This window comes from Oppia nitens, unplaced genomic scaffold (assembly GCF_028296485.1).
Source record: "Oppia nitens isolate AA-2021 unplaced genomic scaffold, nextdenovo-longstitch-racon4-pilon3 scaffold4_pilon_pilon_pilon, whole genome shotgun sequence".
Lineage (NCBI taxonomy): Eukaryota > Metazoa > Arthropoda > Arachnida > Sarcoptiformes > Oppiidae > Oppia > Oppia nitens.
In genome coordinates, this window is record NW_026533232.1 from 1,286,520 (window position 1) to 1,301,395 (window position 14,876).

At 31.1% G+C, this 14,876-nt stretch overlaps 7 protein-coding genes across 7 annotated transcripts; 1 reads left to right on the forward strand and 6 right to left on the reverse strand.

Moving 5' to 3' along the window:
• Positions 1 to 1,597: 1,597 nt before the first annotated feature.
• Positions 1,598 to 3,090, reverse strand: LOC128959844 (uncharacterized). Its single transcript, XM_054305863.1, has 4 exons — positions 2,839 to 3,090; positions 2,226 to 2,771; positions 1,944 to 2,103; positions 1,598 to 1,793 (listed from the first exon to the last, which is right to left on the reverse strand). Exons 1-4 carry the CDS (start codon positions 2,852 to 2,854, stop codon positions 1,598 to 1,600), a joined length of 918 nt encoding a protein of 305 aa, XP_054161838.1. The 5' UTR covers positions 2,855 to 3,090.
• A 200-nt stretch (positions 3,091 to 3,290) lies between these two features.
• Positions 3,291 to 4,335, forward strand: LOC128960461 (testis-specific serine/threonine-protein kinase 3-like). Its single transcript, XM_054306551.1, has one exon. It carries the CDS (start codon positions 3,358 to 3,360, stop codon positions 4,267 to 4,269), a length of 912 nt encoding a protein of 303 aa, XP_054162526.1. The 5' UTR covers positions 3,291 to 3,357; the 3' UTR covers positions 4,270 to 4,335.
• Positions 4,336 to 5,137: 802 nt separating this feature from the next.
• On the reverse strand, positions 5,138 to 6,686 carry LOC128959845 (uncharacterized). Its single transcript, XM_054305864.1, has 3 exons — positions 5,834 to 6,686; positions 5,552 to 5,711; positions 5,138 to 5,333 (listed from the first exon to the last, which is right to left on the reverse strand). The coding sequence occupies exons 1-3, from the start codon at positions 6,663 to 6,665 to the stop codon at positions 5,138 to 5,140; spliced, it is 1,188 nt and encodes a 395-aa protein (XP_054161839.1). The 5' UTR covers positions 6,666 to 6,686.
• Positions 6,687 to 7,124: 438 nt separating this feature from the next.
• Positions 7,125 to 8,497, reverse strand: LOC128959846 (uncharacterized serine protease syc0938_d-like). Its single transcript, XM_054305865.1, has 3 exons — positions 7,640 to 8,497; positions 7,408 to 7,567; positions 7,125 to 7,314 (listed from the first exon to the last, which is right to left on the reverse strand). Exons 1-3 carry the CDS (start codon positions 8,448 to 8,450, stop codon positions 7,125 to 7,127), a joined length of 1,161 nt encoding a protein of 386 aa, XP_054161840.1. The 5' UTR covers positions 8,451 to 8,497.
• A 546-nt stretch (positions 8,498 to 9,043) lies between these two features.
• On the reverse strand, positions 9,044 to 10,529 carry LOC128960030 (probable serine protease HtrA1). The gene is made up of 3 exons (XM_054306092.1): positions 9,642 to 10,529; positions 9,346 to 9,505; positions 9,044 to 9,236 (listed from the first exon to the last, which is right to left on the reverse strand). The coding sequence occupies exons 1-3, from the start codon at positions 10,453 to 10,455 to the stop codon at positions 9,044 to 9,046; spliced, it is 1,167 nt and encodes a 388-aa protein (XP_054162067.1). The 5' UTR covers positions 10,456 to 10,529.
• Positions 10,530 to 11,300: 771 nt separating this feature from the next.
• On the reverse strand, positions 11,301 to 12,745 carry LOC128960031 (serine protease HTRA1B-like). The gene is made up of 3 exons (XM_054306093.1): positions 11,872 to 12,745; positions 11,602 to 11,761; positions 11,301 to 11,493 (listed from the first exon to the last, which is right to left on the reverse strand). The coding sequence occupies exons 1-3, from the start codon at positions 12,665 to 12,667 to the stop codon at positions 11,301 to 11,303; spliced, it is 1,149 nt and encodes a 382-aa protein (XP_054162068.1). The 5' UTR covers positions 12,668 to 12,745.
• A 407-nt stretch (positions 12,746 to 13,152) lies between these two features.
• On the reverse strand, positions 13,153 to 14,590 carry LOC128960032 (uncharacterized). Its single transcript, XM_054306094.1, has 3 exons — positions 13,689 to 14,590; positions 13,447 to 13,609; positions 13,153 to 13,345 (listed from the first exon to the last, which is right to left on the reverse strand). The coding sequence occupies exons 1-3, from the start codon at positions 14,530 to 14,532 to the stop codon at positions 13,153 to 13,155; spliced, it is 1,200 nt and encodes a 399-aa protein (XP_054162069.1). The 5' UTR covers positions 14,533 to 14,590.
• Between the last annotated feature and the right edge of the window lie 286 nt (positions 14,591 to 14,876).

The window sequence follows — 14,876 nt, forward strand, 5'->3', positions numbered from 1 at the left end:
AAAATATGATGAACCGTGAATACTGCCACTATGTACTCCCAGTACCTGTCCGGACATGTCGATTACTGGACCACCCGAAAAACCGCCAACAATAAACCCGGTATGAATCAATATATCAGTGGTGTCGCCAATATTTTTAGTATATGCATAAAACTCGTAGCAATCGACTAGATTCTGGCGCTTATCTATTATTTGAATTAAGCCGTCAGTAATTGTCGATCGGCCATTCATACCGGACATGACTGCAATGTTAGCGCCCGGTTGGCAATCGGTAGTAAACATGCAAACAGGTAACACATTCGGTCGTATGCCTAGCAATTGGATGAGTGCCAGTTCGTGATCCGGTGCCGTATAGACTACTCGGCCAAACATTCTTCTAACAATATCTTGGTTTTGTTCACCAATAAAGACATCACAATAGCGTAAGGTTTCGTTGTTAATCAAATCGACAACCAGTGTATCGTTTGCTTGCGTTACGTGATTGTTGGTCACAATTAGGCCCAACTGGTTGTCCACTATTATACCGCTGGCGTTAGAAATGGTGGACGTCGGGTCGGACGACATTTGGCGGAGAATATTCACCAAAAACGGTCGACATTTTTGTCCGGCACTGTTGTTATCCATTTGATGGGCACATCTCAAACTAATTATCGACTGTTTCCAGTATTTTGTTTCAGCTATTAATGTCTGATTTTGTTGTTGTTGTTGTCTGTCCTTCAATTGTTGATATGTATGATATATACAGATCACTTTGACTCCCATTTTCCAGCTCCGGTACATATGATATGATAATTTTTGTAACATTCAATTGCAAATAACACAACTAAAAAATAATAAGATTTTAAAATTAACGGTTATTAACAGTAAATTAAAAGTATATTATTTCGTGAGACAATAAGTAGACTTTTGTAATTTTTTTATTGGTTTTTTTTAATTAAATTTTTTATTGTGAATGTTTTATATTATTAAATACAAACATGATTAATTAAATGAAACTTTATTAAAAAAAAAAATTATACTGTATATACTGTATAACATTGTATAACAACTATTGACTAGTTATAAAAAAATAAAGATATAAATTAATTAGTTATTTCATAAATAGTTAGGTTTTATTTTATTATTGTTTTTATTTGGTGGCGACTAATCCGCAGACCCATCACAGAGACCCCATATATCTTGAGAACCGATGGCCTGACAACAAAGTGACCGAACATTAAACTTGTAGATAATAATAATATAAAGTTACATATCTTGGTTCCGGTCGGATCGGTCTACCCGTTCCCGAAGTATACACGAAAAAACTGAGTTTTAAAACAAATTATGTCCGCATACCACCCCCTCCCCCATTATTTTGGGAACAGATATTTGAATAACAAAGTGACCAAACATGTAGATAATACTAATATAAAGTTGCTTATCTTGGTTTTGGTCGGATCGGTCAAACGGTTCACTTAGATAGACTCGAGTTTTAGTTTTTACTATATTTAAAATTAATATTTAATAAATAAATGTATACAGTATTTATTGATATATTGATACAATAATTTAGTAATATATTTATAACATGTATTAATAATAATAATAATAATAATATCTAACAATGAAACTGTTCAACAGTTATGGGTTGTGTATTAACGGTAAAATATTGATTATAATTTGATCGATAAACTGTCACTACTATTGGTGGTGTATTGTCCGGCAATTGTTGTACATAATAGGACATTGCTTCCGGTGTCGTAAACGGGATGTTATTATAGGCAATGATATAGTCGGTAATCAGTAAATGTTGTCTGTTATATATATATATATATATATATATATATATATTGAATTATTATTATTATTATGTAGTTTATTTAACAATTTATTATTTCAAATTTTTAATAATACACACACACACACACACATACATGAATACATACATGCATTAACTCTCATACCTAGTTAAATATGATGTGAAAGTATAGTCTACTATCTGGTTGTTCACCAAAACTAAACCCAATATTTTCCGTTTCATAAGTCTCCTGTGTTTTCTGGCTAACCCTTTCATTACTTCAACATTTTCGGTCAATAGATATTGTTTGCCTTTTTCTATGAAATCTATGTACAAAATAAAACAAATTGCCTCAACTTATAACTTATAAAAACAGAGTAAGTTTTTTCTATAATAAACTATCGGTGCAATATACTACCAGTGCAACAATAGTATATTTCTAACTGACCCATAACTGTTTTAGCGCCAATAGCTGCCGAAAAATATGAATAACCGCGAACAGAGCCTTTATGTACTCCCACTACCTGTCCGGACATGTCGATTACTGGACCACCCGAATAACCGCCAACAATAAACCCGGTATGAATCAGTACATCGGTTGTGTCGCCCAAATCATTAATATAATTAGCATTTTTGTAGCACTTTATTAGGTTTTGGCGCTTATCTATTATTTGAATTAAACCGTCAGCAATAAAAGATTGGCCACCTTTAGAGGATATTACAACAATAGGATCGCCCGGTTGACAATCTGTAGTAAACTTGCACACAGGTAGTACATTGGACCGAATGGGTAGCAATTGGATAAGTGCCAGTTCGTGATCCGGTGCCGTATAGACTACTCGGCCAAACATTCTATAAATAATTTCTTGGTTTTCTTCTCCGATAAAGACATCACAATAGCGTAAGGTTTCGTTGTTAATCAAATCGACAACCAGTGTATCGTTTGCTTGTGTTACGTGATTGTTGGTCACAATTAGGCCAAACTGGTTGTCCGCTATAAAACCACTGGCATTAGTAATGGTATTCAACGGGTCTGATGACATCGTTTGAATGATATTTACCATAAACGGTAGACATTTTTGTCCGGCACTGTTGTTATCCATTTGATGGGCACATCTCAAACTAATTATCGACTGTTTCCAGCATTTTGTTTCAGTTATTAATATCTGAAATTGTTGTTGTTGTCTGTCCTTCAGGTGTTGATATGTATGATATATACAGATCACTTTGATTCCCATTTTCCAGCTCCGGTACATATGATATGATATTTATAACATTCAATTGCAAATAACACAACTGAAAAATAATAAAATTTTACAAAACAGTTATTTACAGTAAATTAAAATATATTATTTCATGAGACAATACATTGTATTTAATTTAAATTTTCGGTAAATATAAATCTTAAGCCATACGTGACGATAACAATAGTTTTATTAATACAACAAAATAATTATTTTAATATTAATTTGAAAAATCAATTAAAACTATAAACTTTTAACGTTTTAAATCATTTTTGATGTGCAATCAATTTAAAATATCATTCACCAGATCATAGCATATACAGGGCTTTCTAATCGATGGCCAATCAAACCATATTTCGTACGGACAGTCAGGTATCTCAGGACAGTACGGTCAGTGCCGGTCCATCGTCGGGTGTTTTTCCTAAAGCCGTCACCGATTTGGGCTTTATATTGGGCGAAAAAGTAGGAGAGGGCGCATACGCTACTGTTTTTAAGGTAACGTCGTCCAAAATACCGGACAAACTGTTTGCCTGCAAGTGGTTCGACCTGACAAACCCTGATCAGGCCATCTGGCGGGACAAGTGTCTGAAAAATGAGATGAAAATCATGAGAAAATTGAAACACAAGAACGTAATGCACGCGCACGACGTGGTAAAGACCAGACGTCAAGCGTTTATATTTATGAACTTTGCGACCAACGGATCCATTGGTGACTATTTAGAGAAAACCAAGAAACCTATTGAAGAGAAAAAATCAAAAAAATGGTTTCGAGATATTATGGAAGGGTTGGCCTATTTGCACGTCAAAGGTGTGGCCCATCGTGACCTCAAACCCGATAACTTTTTGTTGGACAACAACTTTACCGATGCATTGCTAACCGATTTTGGGTTTGCCGTTGTGTCGCTCGAGACACCCACCGAAAAGCTGATGCGGGGAACCACTTGTGGCACCCAATTGTATAGCGCACCCGAAGTTCTAGCACTGGAAGACGGAAAGGTATACGACGCCAAACGGGCCGACCTGTACTCTATGGGTGTCTCAATGTTTGAAATGCTGTGCTTTAACCGACCGTTTGGCTCAGAGGTCGGCCGTAAAGACACTTATGTAGCGAAACAAAAGGCCAAAAAGTATTTGTACCGCAAAGGTGTGAATCTTGAGGCACAGAAACTCTGCAATTTACTACTGGAGCCCAAACCTGAAAAACGATTGACAGCCAGTGATGCACTCACATACAACTGGTTCAAGTGATGGTTAGGTTTAGTTGGCTTAGAGATACCGTAGTATACAATCAATGACAACAACAACAACATAACAGCAACATTATTGTGTAGATTTGATAAACAGATAAGTATTATATTTTATTAAAAATAAACATTTAGTGTATACTAAAAAAAATTATAATTAAATTACAGTATATTACACAATAATTTTGTAAAAACAATAATATATTATAAAGTAACTTTAAAAATAAATTCGTTATCATTAAATTATTATTTTATTTATCTAATACATAGCTATTTGTCTTTCAAGTAATAGTTATTATTAACAGTAAATTAAAATATATTATTTTATGAGACAATAATAGTTTAGACTATAATTTATAATATTAATAATAATCAATAAGATTAAGATACTTTTAAAAATGTATTTTATGTATTTCATTAAGTTCTCCAATTTATTTTTTTTGTATTGTAAATGTTTTAAATTATTAATATTTTATTATTAAATACAAACATGATTAGATAAATAAAACTTTATATAGCTTTTGAACTAAAATTTAGTTATACAAATAAAACATAATTAATAAAATTTGATAAACTTACAGTACTTACGGTTTATTTTAATATTGTTTAATTTATTATTAACTATAAATTTTAATTCATTTGATATTACTGTCTACTTTAGTAACAATATTATGCAATAATTATTATTATAAATACATCACTATCAAAGCTAACAATTGTTTAATTTTATTAATTTGACAATTAATTGATACATTATATACCGGTATATGTATGTGTATAGTGTAGGCAATGTATAAAGTATTTTATTTATTAATATAATATATAATAATTTTATAAAATATTTAACACAGATATTAATGATAATAAATTATCTAACATTGAAATTGCTCAACAGTTATGGGTTGTGTATTAACTGTAAAATATTGATTATAATTTGATCGATAAACAGTCACTACTATTGGCGATGTATTGTCCGGCAATTGTTGTACATAATAGGACATTGCCTCCGGTGTCGTAAACGGGATATCATTATAGGCAATGATACAATCGGTAATCAGTAACTGTTGTCTATTATATATATATATATTGTATTAATTTTATTACTATTAAATAGTAATATACAATTTATGATTAACAAATTAAGACCACACACACACACACACACACACACATATTGCAATTACAATATATATATATATATATATATGCATACATATTAAACTAATATACCGGTAAATACAGTACTCTCTATATATATATATATATATAGACACTAACTCTCATACCTATTTAAATATGATGTGAAAGCATAGTCTACTATCTCATTATTAACCAAAACTATACCCAATATTTTCCGTTTCATAAGTCTCCTGTGTTTTCTGGCTAACCCTTTCATTACTTCAACATTTTCGGTCAATAGATATTGTTTGCCTTTTTCTATGAAATCTATGTACAAAATAAAACAAATTGCCTCAACTTATAACTTATAAAAACAGAGTAAGTTTTTTCTATAATAAACTATCGGTGCAATATACTACCAGTGCAACAATAGTATATTTCTAACTGACCCATAACTGTTTTAGCGCCAATAGCTGCCGAAAAATATGAATAACCGCGAACAGAGCCTTTATGTACTCCCACTACCTGTCCGGACATATCGATTACTGGACCACCCGAATAACCGCCAACAATAAACCCGGTATGAATCAGTACATCGGTTGTGTCGCCCAAATCATTAATATAATAGTGATTTTTGTAGCACTTTATTAAGTTTTGGCGCTTATCTATTATTTGAATCAAACCGTCACAAATAAAAGATTGACCTTCGGAAGCGGACATGACTGCAATGGGATCGCCCGGTTGACAATCGGTAGTAAACTTACACACAGGCAATACATTGGACCGAATGGGTAGCAATTGGATGAGTGCCAGTTCGTGATCCGGTGCCGTATAGACTACTCGGCCAAACATTCTATAAATAATTTCTTGGTTTTCATCTCCGATAAAGACATCACAATAGCGTAACGTTTCGTTGTTAATCAAATCGACAACCAGTCTATCGTTTGCTTGTATTACGTGATTGTTGGTTACAATTAGGCCCAACTGGTTGTCCACTATTATACCACTGCCGTTAGAAATGTATTTCATCGGATCAGACGACATCAGTTGAACGACATTTACCATAAACGGTAGACACTTTTCCTCTGCACTGTAGATGTCTATTTGATGGGCATATCTCAAGCTAACTATCGGTTGTTTCCAGTATTTTATTTTATTTATTAATGTCTGAAATTGTTGTTGTTGTCTGTCTTCCTGGTGTTGATATGTATGATATATACCGATGACTGTAACTCCTATTTTCCAGCTCCGGTTCATATAATATGATAGTATTTGTAACATATGATTGATTGTAACAGTTTATTTACCACTACTATATATAACAGTTTTATTATTATAGACAGTTATTTTAATTAGTCGTTTAAAAAAATAATTCAAAACTTAATAACTATTTATATAAATAATATATATATATATAAATATGTATTAATGATCGAGACAACATTAATTTTAAAACCTTTAGTTTATTTTTAATTTTATTTAATTATCTAGAATATAAATATTTATTAAATGACTATTATTATTATTATTATTATTATTATTATCTGGTTTTTTGATAATTATTTTTATATCATCAATAAATTTTAATTAAATATTTTTATCTTGCTTAAATTAAAAAAAAAATAATCATTATAAACAGTACAACTATTACATTATTTAATATACAGTAGTTAACAATAATAAAATAATGAATACAACAGTAGTTAAACAAACAAACAAAAACAGCATTTAAAAAATAGTCTAACACTTAAACTGTTCACAATTTATGGGCTGGCATTTGATTGAAAAAATTTGACCATTTGATCGATATATGGTAAGTGATATTTCTATATTATCCGGCAATTGTTGCACATAATCGGACAGTGTCTCCGGTATCGTACATATGATGTTATCATAGGAAACAATTTTGTCGGTCACTCTTAATAATTGTCTTATTTTTGATAATAAAAAGGCAAAAAAAATATTAAAAATTTAAATATAGATTTAAACTTTTTTTTAAACTCTTTCTCTCTCTCTTTCATACCTAATAGTCTGTGCAGCAAATGTGATGCCTACTATATGGTTACCCTCCAAAACAATACCTAATGTTTTTCGTTTAATAAACTGCCGGTGCTTTTTGTCTAACCCTTGTATGAATTTAACATTTTCGGTCAATAGATACTGTTTGCCTTCTTCTATGAAATCTATGGGATACCACCACCAACAACAAAAACATTATTAATAAACTACCGGTGCAATACCAATATTGTACTAACCCATAACGTTTTTAGCGCCAATAGCCAAACCAAAATGTGATGAACAGTGCATACTAGCCATATGTACGCCCACAATCTGTCCAGACATGTTGACCACTGGACCACCCGAATAACCGCTACCAATAAACCCGCTATGGACTAAAAGATCGGTAGTGTCGCCAATAAGATTAGTAAACTCCGCGAACTCATTGCAATTGATCAGGTTTTGGCGCTTATCTTGTTTGATGACCAGACCTTCAGCAACCATACATCGTCCGCGTGCAGAGGACAAGGCTATAATGGGATCGCCCGGTTGGCAATCGTCGTCTGCGGTAAATGTGCACACAGGTAGTACATTGGGTCGAACGGTAGGCAATTGGATGAGTGCCAGATCGTGATCCGGTGACGTATAGACTACTCGGCCAGAGATTTCCTGAGCAATTGCTTGATTTTGGTCGGCGCCGACAAAAACATCGCAATAGCGTCGAGTTGTATTAAACAGTATAAGTCTGAGCCTATCGTGTGCCTGCGCCACGTGATTGTTGGTCACAATTAAGCCTAACTGGTTGTCCACAATGAAACCACTGGCGTAGCCTCTGATCAACATTTGGTCGGACAGTGTCGGCAGAAAAATACTAACCAAAAACGGTCGACAATTTCTGACTACATTACCAATCTCTACATCCTGTTGTTGAGCACATCTCAAACCATAATATACATTTGGCTGCTGCCGGTGCTCATATAAAAGACACTCACCCACACTCATTAACACTGTTACACTTACCAACTGTCTAAAGCTCCGGGATATATGATTTGACAGTTTTTGTAACATTACAATTAGTGCAATTGTAAAGTATTTATAGATTGAGAAACAATTAACAGTTTTTTTAAAAAAAATTATTATTATTATAACAGCTCTTTTTATATGAAAAATTGTTAGAAATTAAATCTAAATTAATTAAAATATGTAATAATATGTTATAATAGGTTACCTCTCGAGTAAATAATATTTATTTTTTTTAAACAGTAATATACTAGTATAAAATAGTTTATATTTTAATATTTGGAACAAATGTAGATTGTAGTCAGCCAGCAAAATAAAGTATGGTTTTTATGCAGTTATACATATATAAAATGTTAGTTTTTATTACTTAATTAATATTTAGTTTGGGGTGAGTGTGAGGTTAGGAAGTGGTTAGGTGGGTGGGGATGGGTATGGGACAAATAATTTTATACTGGTTGTCTATAATATATACTTAAGCCTAATATTTTATTTTCAATATTATTATGTAAGTTATTTAACATTTAATAATATATAGTACAGTGTATAATATTTTATTTAAAAAAGTAATATATATATAATATAATTAATAATTATAGATATTAATAGAGTTATTAGATTTTTATTTACAGTAACATTTGATTTTAAAATTCAAACTGTTCAACAGTTACGGGTTGGACAGTCATATTAAATGATTGACCTATATTTGATCTATGAACTATCAATACTATATCTATATAATTGGGCAATTGTTGAACATATCTGGACATTTCGTCCGGTGTTGTAAATTCAATGTTGTTATAGGAAACAATTTGGTCGTTGACTAATAAATTTTGTCTATTATTAAAAAATAAAATATATATATTTAATACAGACTTTTTATGTATTTAAAATTTAATTTTTTTTTTTAAAAAAAACCTCTCACTGTAATCACTCAATATTATACCTAATAATATTTGGCGCAAATGTAATGTCAATTATCTGGTTGTTCATCAATACTATACCCAGTGTTCTGCGTTTAATAAACCTCCGGTGTTTAGCACCCATTAGTTTCATGACTTCAACATTTTCAGTCAATAGATACTGTTTGCCTTTTTCTATGAAATCTATTTTATATAATAATAATAAACAAAAACACAATAAGTTTTTTTTCTAACTATACCATAAACTACAGGTGCATTTATCATATATTGATATATATATATATATATATATATATAGATGAACAACTACTGTACTAACCAATAACAGTCTTTGCGCTGATAGATAAAGCAAAACACGAGAAGCCGCGCTGACTAGCCGTATGTACGCCAACTACCTGTCCGTCCATGTTGACCACTGGACCGCCCGAATAGCCGGCCACGATATATCCGGTGTGTATCAATATATCGCATGTGCCGCCAATATCTTCAATAAAGATGAGAGGAATGTTTTGGAATTTATCTAATTTTAAGATAAAGCCGTCGGCAGCGAAACATCGACCACGTAAACCGGATATAGTTATAATGGGATCGCCAGGTGCCCAATCGGTAGAAAACTGGCAAACGGGTAGTACATCTGGTTTAATGGGTGGCAACTGAATAAGTGTCAGATCGCAATCGGGTGACGAATAGACTATTTTGCCAGAAATTTGTCGGATAATCCCTTGGTTTTGGTCGGCGTCGACAAAAACATCACAATATCGTAACGTATTGTTAGACAAACTGATTCTTAGCGTATCTATTCCTTCGGCTACGTGATTGTTGGTCACAATTAAACCTATTTTGTTGTCCACTATAAAACCGCTGGCGAAACTGAAAACACGTCTCGGATTGGTCATCGTTGATCTGGTGACGCCCACCAAAAACGGTCGACACTTTTGCAGAACAGGAGCAATCTCTTCATCCATTTGATGAGCACATCTCAGGCCAACTGTCAGCTGTTTTTTACATTGAATTGATGTTTCATTTATAAATGTCTGGTGCTGTCGTCTTTCCCGGTGCCGGTATCTGTGATATACACTCTCTGCAAACACCGTTACTCCCAGTTCACAGCACCGGAACCATTCAAATGACATTTATTTTTGTTTATTGTTGTGTAGCAAATATTTGCTTCAAATGCTAACAGTTTTAGCTATACTATGGTTCAAATAATACAATTAACAGTAATTTATAAAATGAAATTATTAAAAAAAAATTAAATTAATCAAATAATAAAACATATATTTTGATGTTAGCTCATGAGACAATAATTTAAGTTTATATTTAATAATTATTAGTTTATGATATTTAGATAAATGATACCCTATAAGATATAATGTATTAAAATTAAAATTATTATTATATTTATTAAAATTAAATTTATATAATTATATAAATTAAATATAAAATATTAAAAATCAATATTAATATAATATATAATTTGGATTCTTTGATATAGTGATAAAAATTTAATTTACATAATTTAAAACTGTATATATAATACTAAATCTAAAATCAATATAAATTAATTAAAATATGTAATAATAAGTTATAATAGGTTATAATAGGTTACCTCTTTAGTAAATAATATTTATTTTTTAAACAGTAATATACTAGTATAAAATAGTTTATATTTTAATATTTTATTTCCAATATTATTATGTATTTAACATTTAATAATATACAGTAGTACTGTCTATAATATTTTAAAAAAATAACTAGTTTGTCCCGCACAATCAATCACTCGACAAAACCTGAAACAAATCAATCAATCAATTTTTTAATCAATTTTATATTTTTAACAATAAATTGTTTTATCCATCATTGGTTGTGTCCACTCATTCATTATCTCATCCACGGTCACAATATATAAACTTCATATAATTAATAATTATAGATATTATTAGATTTAATAGATTTTTATTTAAAGTAATAATTGATTTTAGAATTCAAACTGTTCAACAGTTACGGGTTGGACAATGATATTAAATGATTGACCTATAGTTGATCTATGAACTATCAATACTATATCTATATAATTGGGCAATTGTTGAACATAACTGGACATTTCGTCCGGTGTTGTAAATTCAATGTTGTTATAGGAAACAATTTGGTCGTTGACTAATAAATTTTGTCTATTATTAAAAAATAAAATATATATATTTAATACAGACTTTTTATGTATTTAAAATTTAATTTTTTTTTTATAAAAAACCTCTCACTGTAATCACTCAATATTATACCTAATAATATTTGGCGCAAATGTAATGTCAATTATCTGGTTGTTCATCAATACTATACCCAGTGTTCTGCGTTTAATAAACCTCCGGTGTTTAGCACCCATTAGTTTCATGACTTCAACATTTTCAGTCAATAGATACTGTTTGCCTTTTTCTATGAAATCTATTTTATATAATAATAATAAACAAAAACACAATAAGTTTTTTTTCTAACTATACCATAAACTACAGGTGCATTTATCATATATATAGATACACAACTACTGTACTAACCAATAACAGTCTTTGCAGCGATAGATAAAGCATAGCACGAGAAGCCGCGCCGACTTGACTTATGTACGCCAACTACCTGTCCGTCCATGTTGACCACTGGACCGCCCGAATAGCCGGCCACGATATATCCGGTGTGTATCAATATATCGCATTTGTCGCCAATATCTCTGGAATGTTTTTGAGTAATGTTTTTATATTTATCTAATTTTAAGATAAAGCCGTCGGCAGCGAAAAATCGACCACGTGAGCCGGATATGGCTATAATGTGATCGCCAGGTGCCCAATCGGTAGAAAACTGGCAAACAGGTAGCACATCAGGTTTAATGGGTGGCAATTGAATAAGTGCCAAATCGCAATCGGGTGACGAATAGACTATTTTGCCAGAAATTTCATTAATAATCCCTTGGTTTTGGTCGGCGCCGACAAAAACATCACAATATCGTAACGTATTGTTATACAAACTGAGTCTAAGCGTATCTATTCCTTCGGCTACGTGATTGTTGGACACAATTAAACCTAATTTGTTGTCTACTATAAAACCACTGGAGTGACTGAAAACAGCTTTCGGATGGGTCATCGTTGATCTAACGACGCTCACTAAAAACGGTCGACACTTTCGCACAACAGGAGCAATCTCTTCATCCATTTGATGAGCACATCTCAGGCTAACTGTCAGCTGTTTTGTACATTGAATTGTCAGGTGCTGTCGTCTCTCCCGGTGCTGGTATCTGTGATATACACTGCCTGCAAACACCGTTACTCCCAGTTCACAGAACCGGAACCATTGGTATGACATTTATTTGTTATTGTTGTGTAGCAAACAATTTCAAATACTATTTCAAAAATTTGATTATGCAAACAGTTATGCAAAAAATACAATTAACAGTAATTTATGAAGTGAATTTTTTAAAAAAAATTTGATTAATTAAATACTAAAATATATAATTTTTATGTTAGCTCTTGAGACAATAATTTAAATTTATATTTAATAATTATTAGTTTATGATATTATACCCTATAAAATATAATGTATTAAAAATATAATTATTATTATATTTATTATAATTAAATTTATAAATATAATATATAATTCTTTGTTATAGTGATAAAAATTTTAATTTACATAATTTAATATATAATACTACAGATTTAGTTAAATATTTTATTACCAAATTAGCAAAATATTGAAAGTATTTAAAAAGTATTTTCATAGTATAAATAGTTTAAATATTATTAATAGTATAGTTATTTTATATTTAAAAAAAAACGGTAAACAATTGTCTAGCATTTAAACTGTTCAACATTTATGGGTTGAACATCTATAGTATACATTTCGAAACCAAATAATCGTTGAAAGTTCAGTACTATTACTGCATTATCGGCCAATTGTTGGACATATGTGGACATCGCCTCCGGTGTTGTAAATTCAATGTTATTATAAGAAACTATTTCATCGTTAATCAATAAATATTGTCTATTAATTAAAAAATAAATAAGAAAAATTAAAATTATAAAAAACTAAATATTTAAATGTCTTTAATAATTTCAATCTCTCTCTCTCTCTCTCTCTCTAACCTAATAGTCTGTGACGCAAATGTAATGTCTATTATCTGATTGTTCACTAAAACTAAACCCAATGTTTTATTGTTAATAAGTTTAGGCTTTCGTTGTTTTGCTGTTAAATGCATGACTTCAACACTTTCAGACAATATATACTCTTTGCCTTCATCTATGAAATCTATATTTTATAAACAAAAATAAAACATAAAAAATTACTATAAGTTATTATTACTACTAATATATCAACAAAAACTAACCCATAATGGTTTTAGAGGTGATACCTATATTGCGATCGGACATTCCTAGTCCAGCTAAGCTATTTATGCAAACTACCTGTCCAAACATGTTGATCACTGGACCACCCGAGTAACCCGGGGCAACAAATCCAGTATAAATTAATACATTGCATTTGTCGTCAATAAGAGTTGTTTGAAATTTTTTTAGGAAACTTAAGTTTGCTTTTGTATCCAATGTTAAAACTAATCCATTCGATAGCAAACATCGATCATTTGAAGCGCAAAATGTTAGTATAGTATCGCCCGGTTGGCTATCGGTAGTAGAAAATTGACAAACAGGTAATACATTGGGCCTAATGGGCGGCAATCGGATGAGTGCCAGATCGCGATCGGGTGCCGTATAGACAACTCGGCCATACATTTCTCGGATAATTGATTGGTTTTGGTCGCCAATAAAAACATCACAATATCTAAGAGATTCGTTAAATAGACCGAGTTTTGCGTAATCGCTTCCATAGATTGCGTGATTATTGGTTATAACTAATCCCAAATTGTTGTCTACTATAAAACCACTGGCACTGCCGCGTAAATCTACTGAACCTGATATCGGCAACTTGTAGACTGTCATCAAAAACGGACGACACTGTTCAGCAACACTAGCAATGAAATCTTCTTCAATGAATTGTTGGGCACATCTCATGCCAACAACTATCAGTTGTTGTTGTTTTAACCATTGAATTGTTGTTTTATTTATTAACGACCAAAGTTGTTGATATCGACGACCATCCCGGTGCTTATAATAATGATACTGATATGCTATATGGCACACACCTATTGATCCCACTATCCAACACAACCGATACATTGATTTGTTTGTTTGTTTTTTCACACACTTTGTTTTTATCTTTAACACAATTAATCACATTATATAATATTATCACAAATTTGGGATAATTTTTATACTTGTTTTTGAACAGTTAATCTTTTAATTGAAATTTTAATGTCTCTCTTTTTATAGTGTTTTACTTTTAATATATACGTTAGTATTTTTAATTGTTTAATAAATTGTTGTCTCGCTATAAATATTTTTATATACATTTTTTTTTAGTTAAATTAGTTTATGTTAGGTTATTATATTTTACTATGAACTGTATATAAAAATATTTAAATTATATTAAATTTAATATAAGTTAGTATAAGTTAGTATAA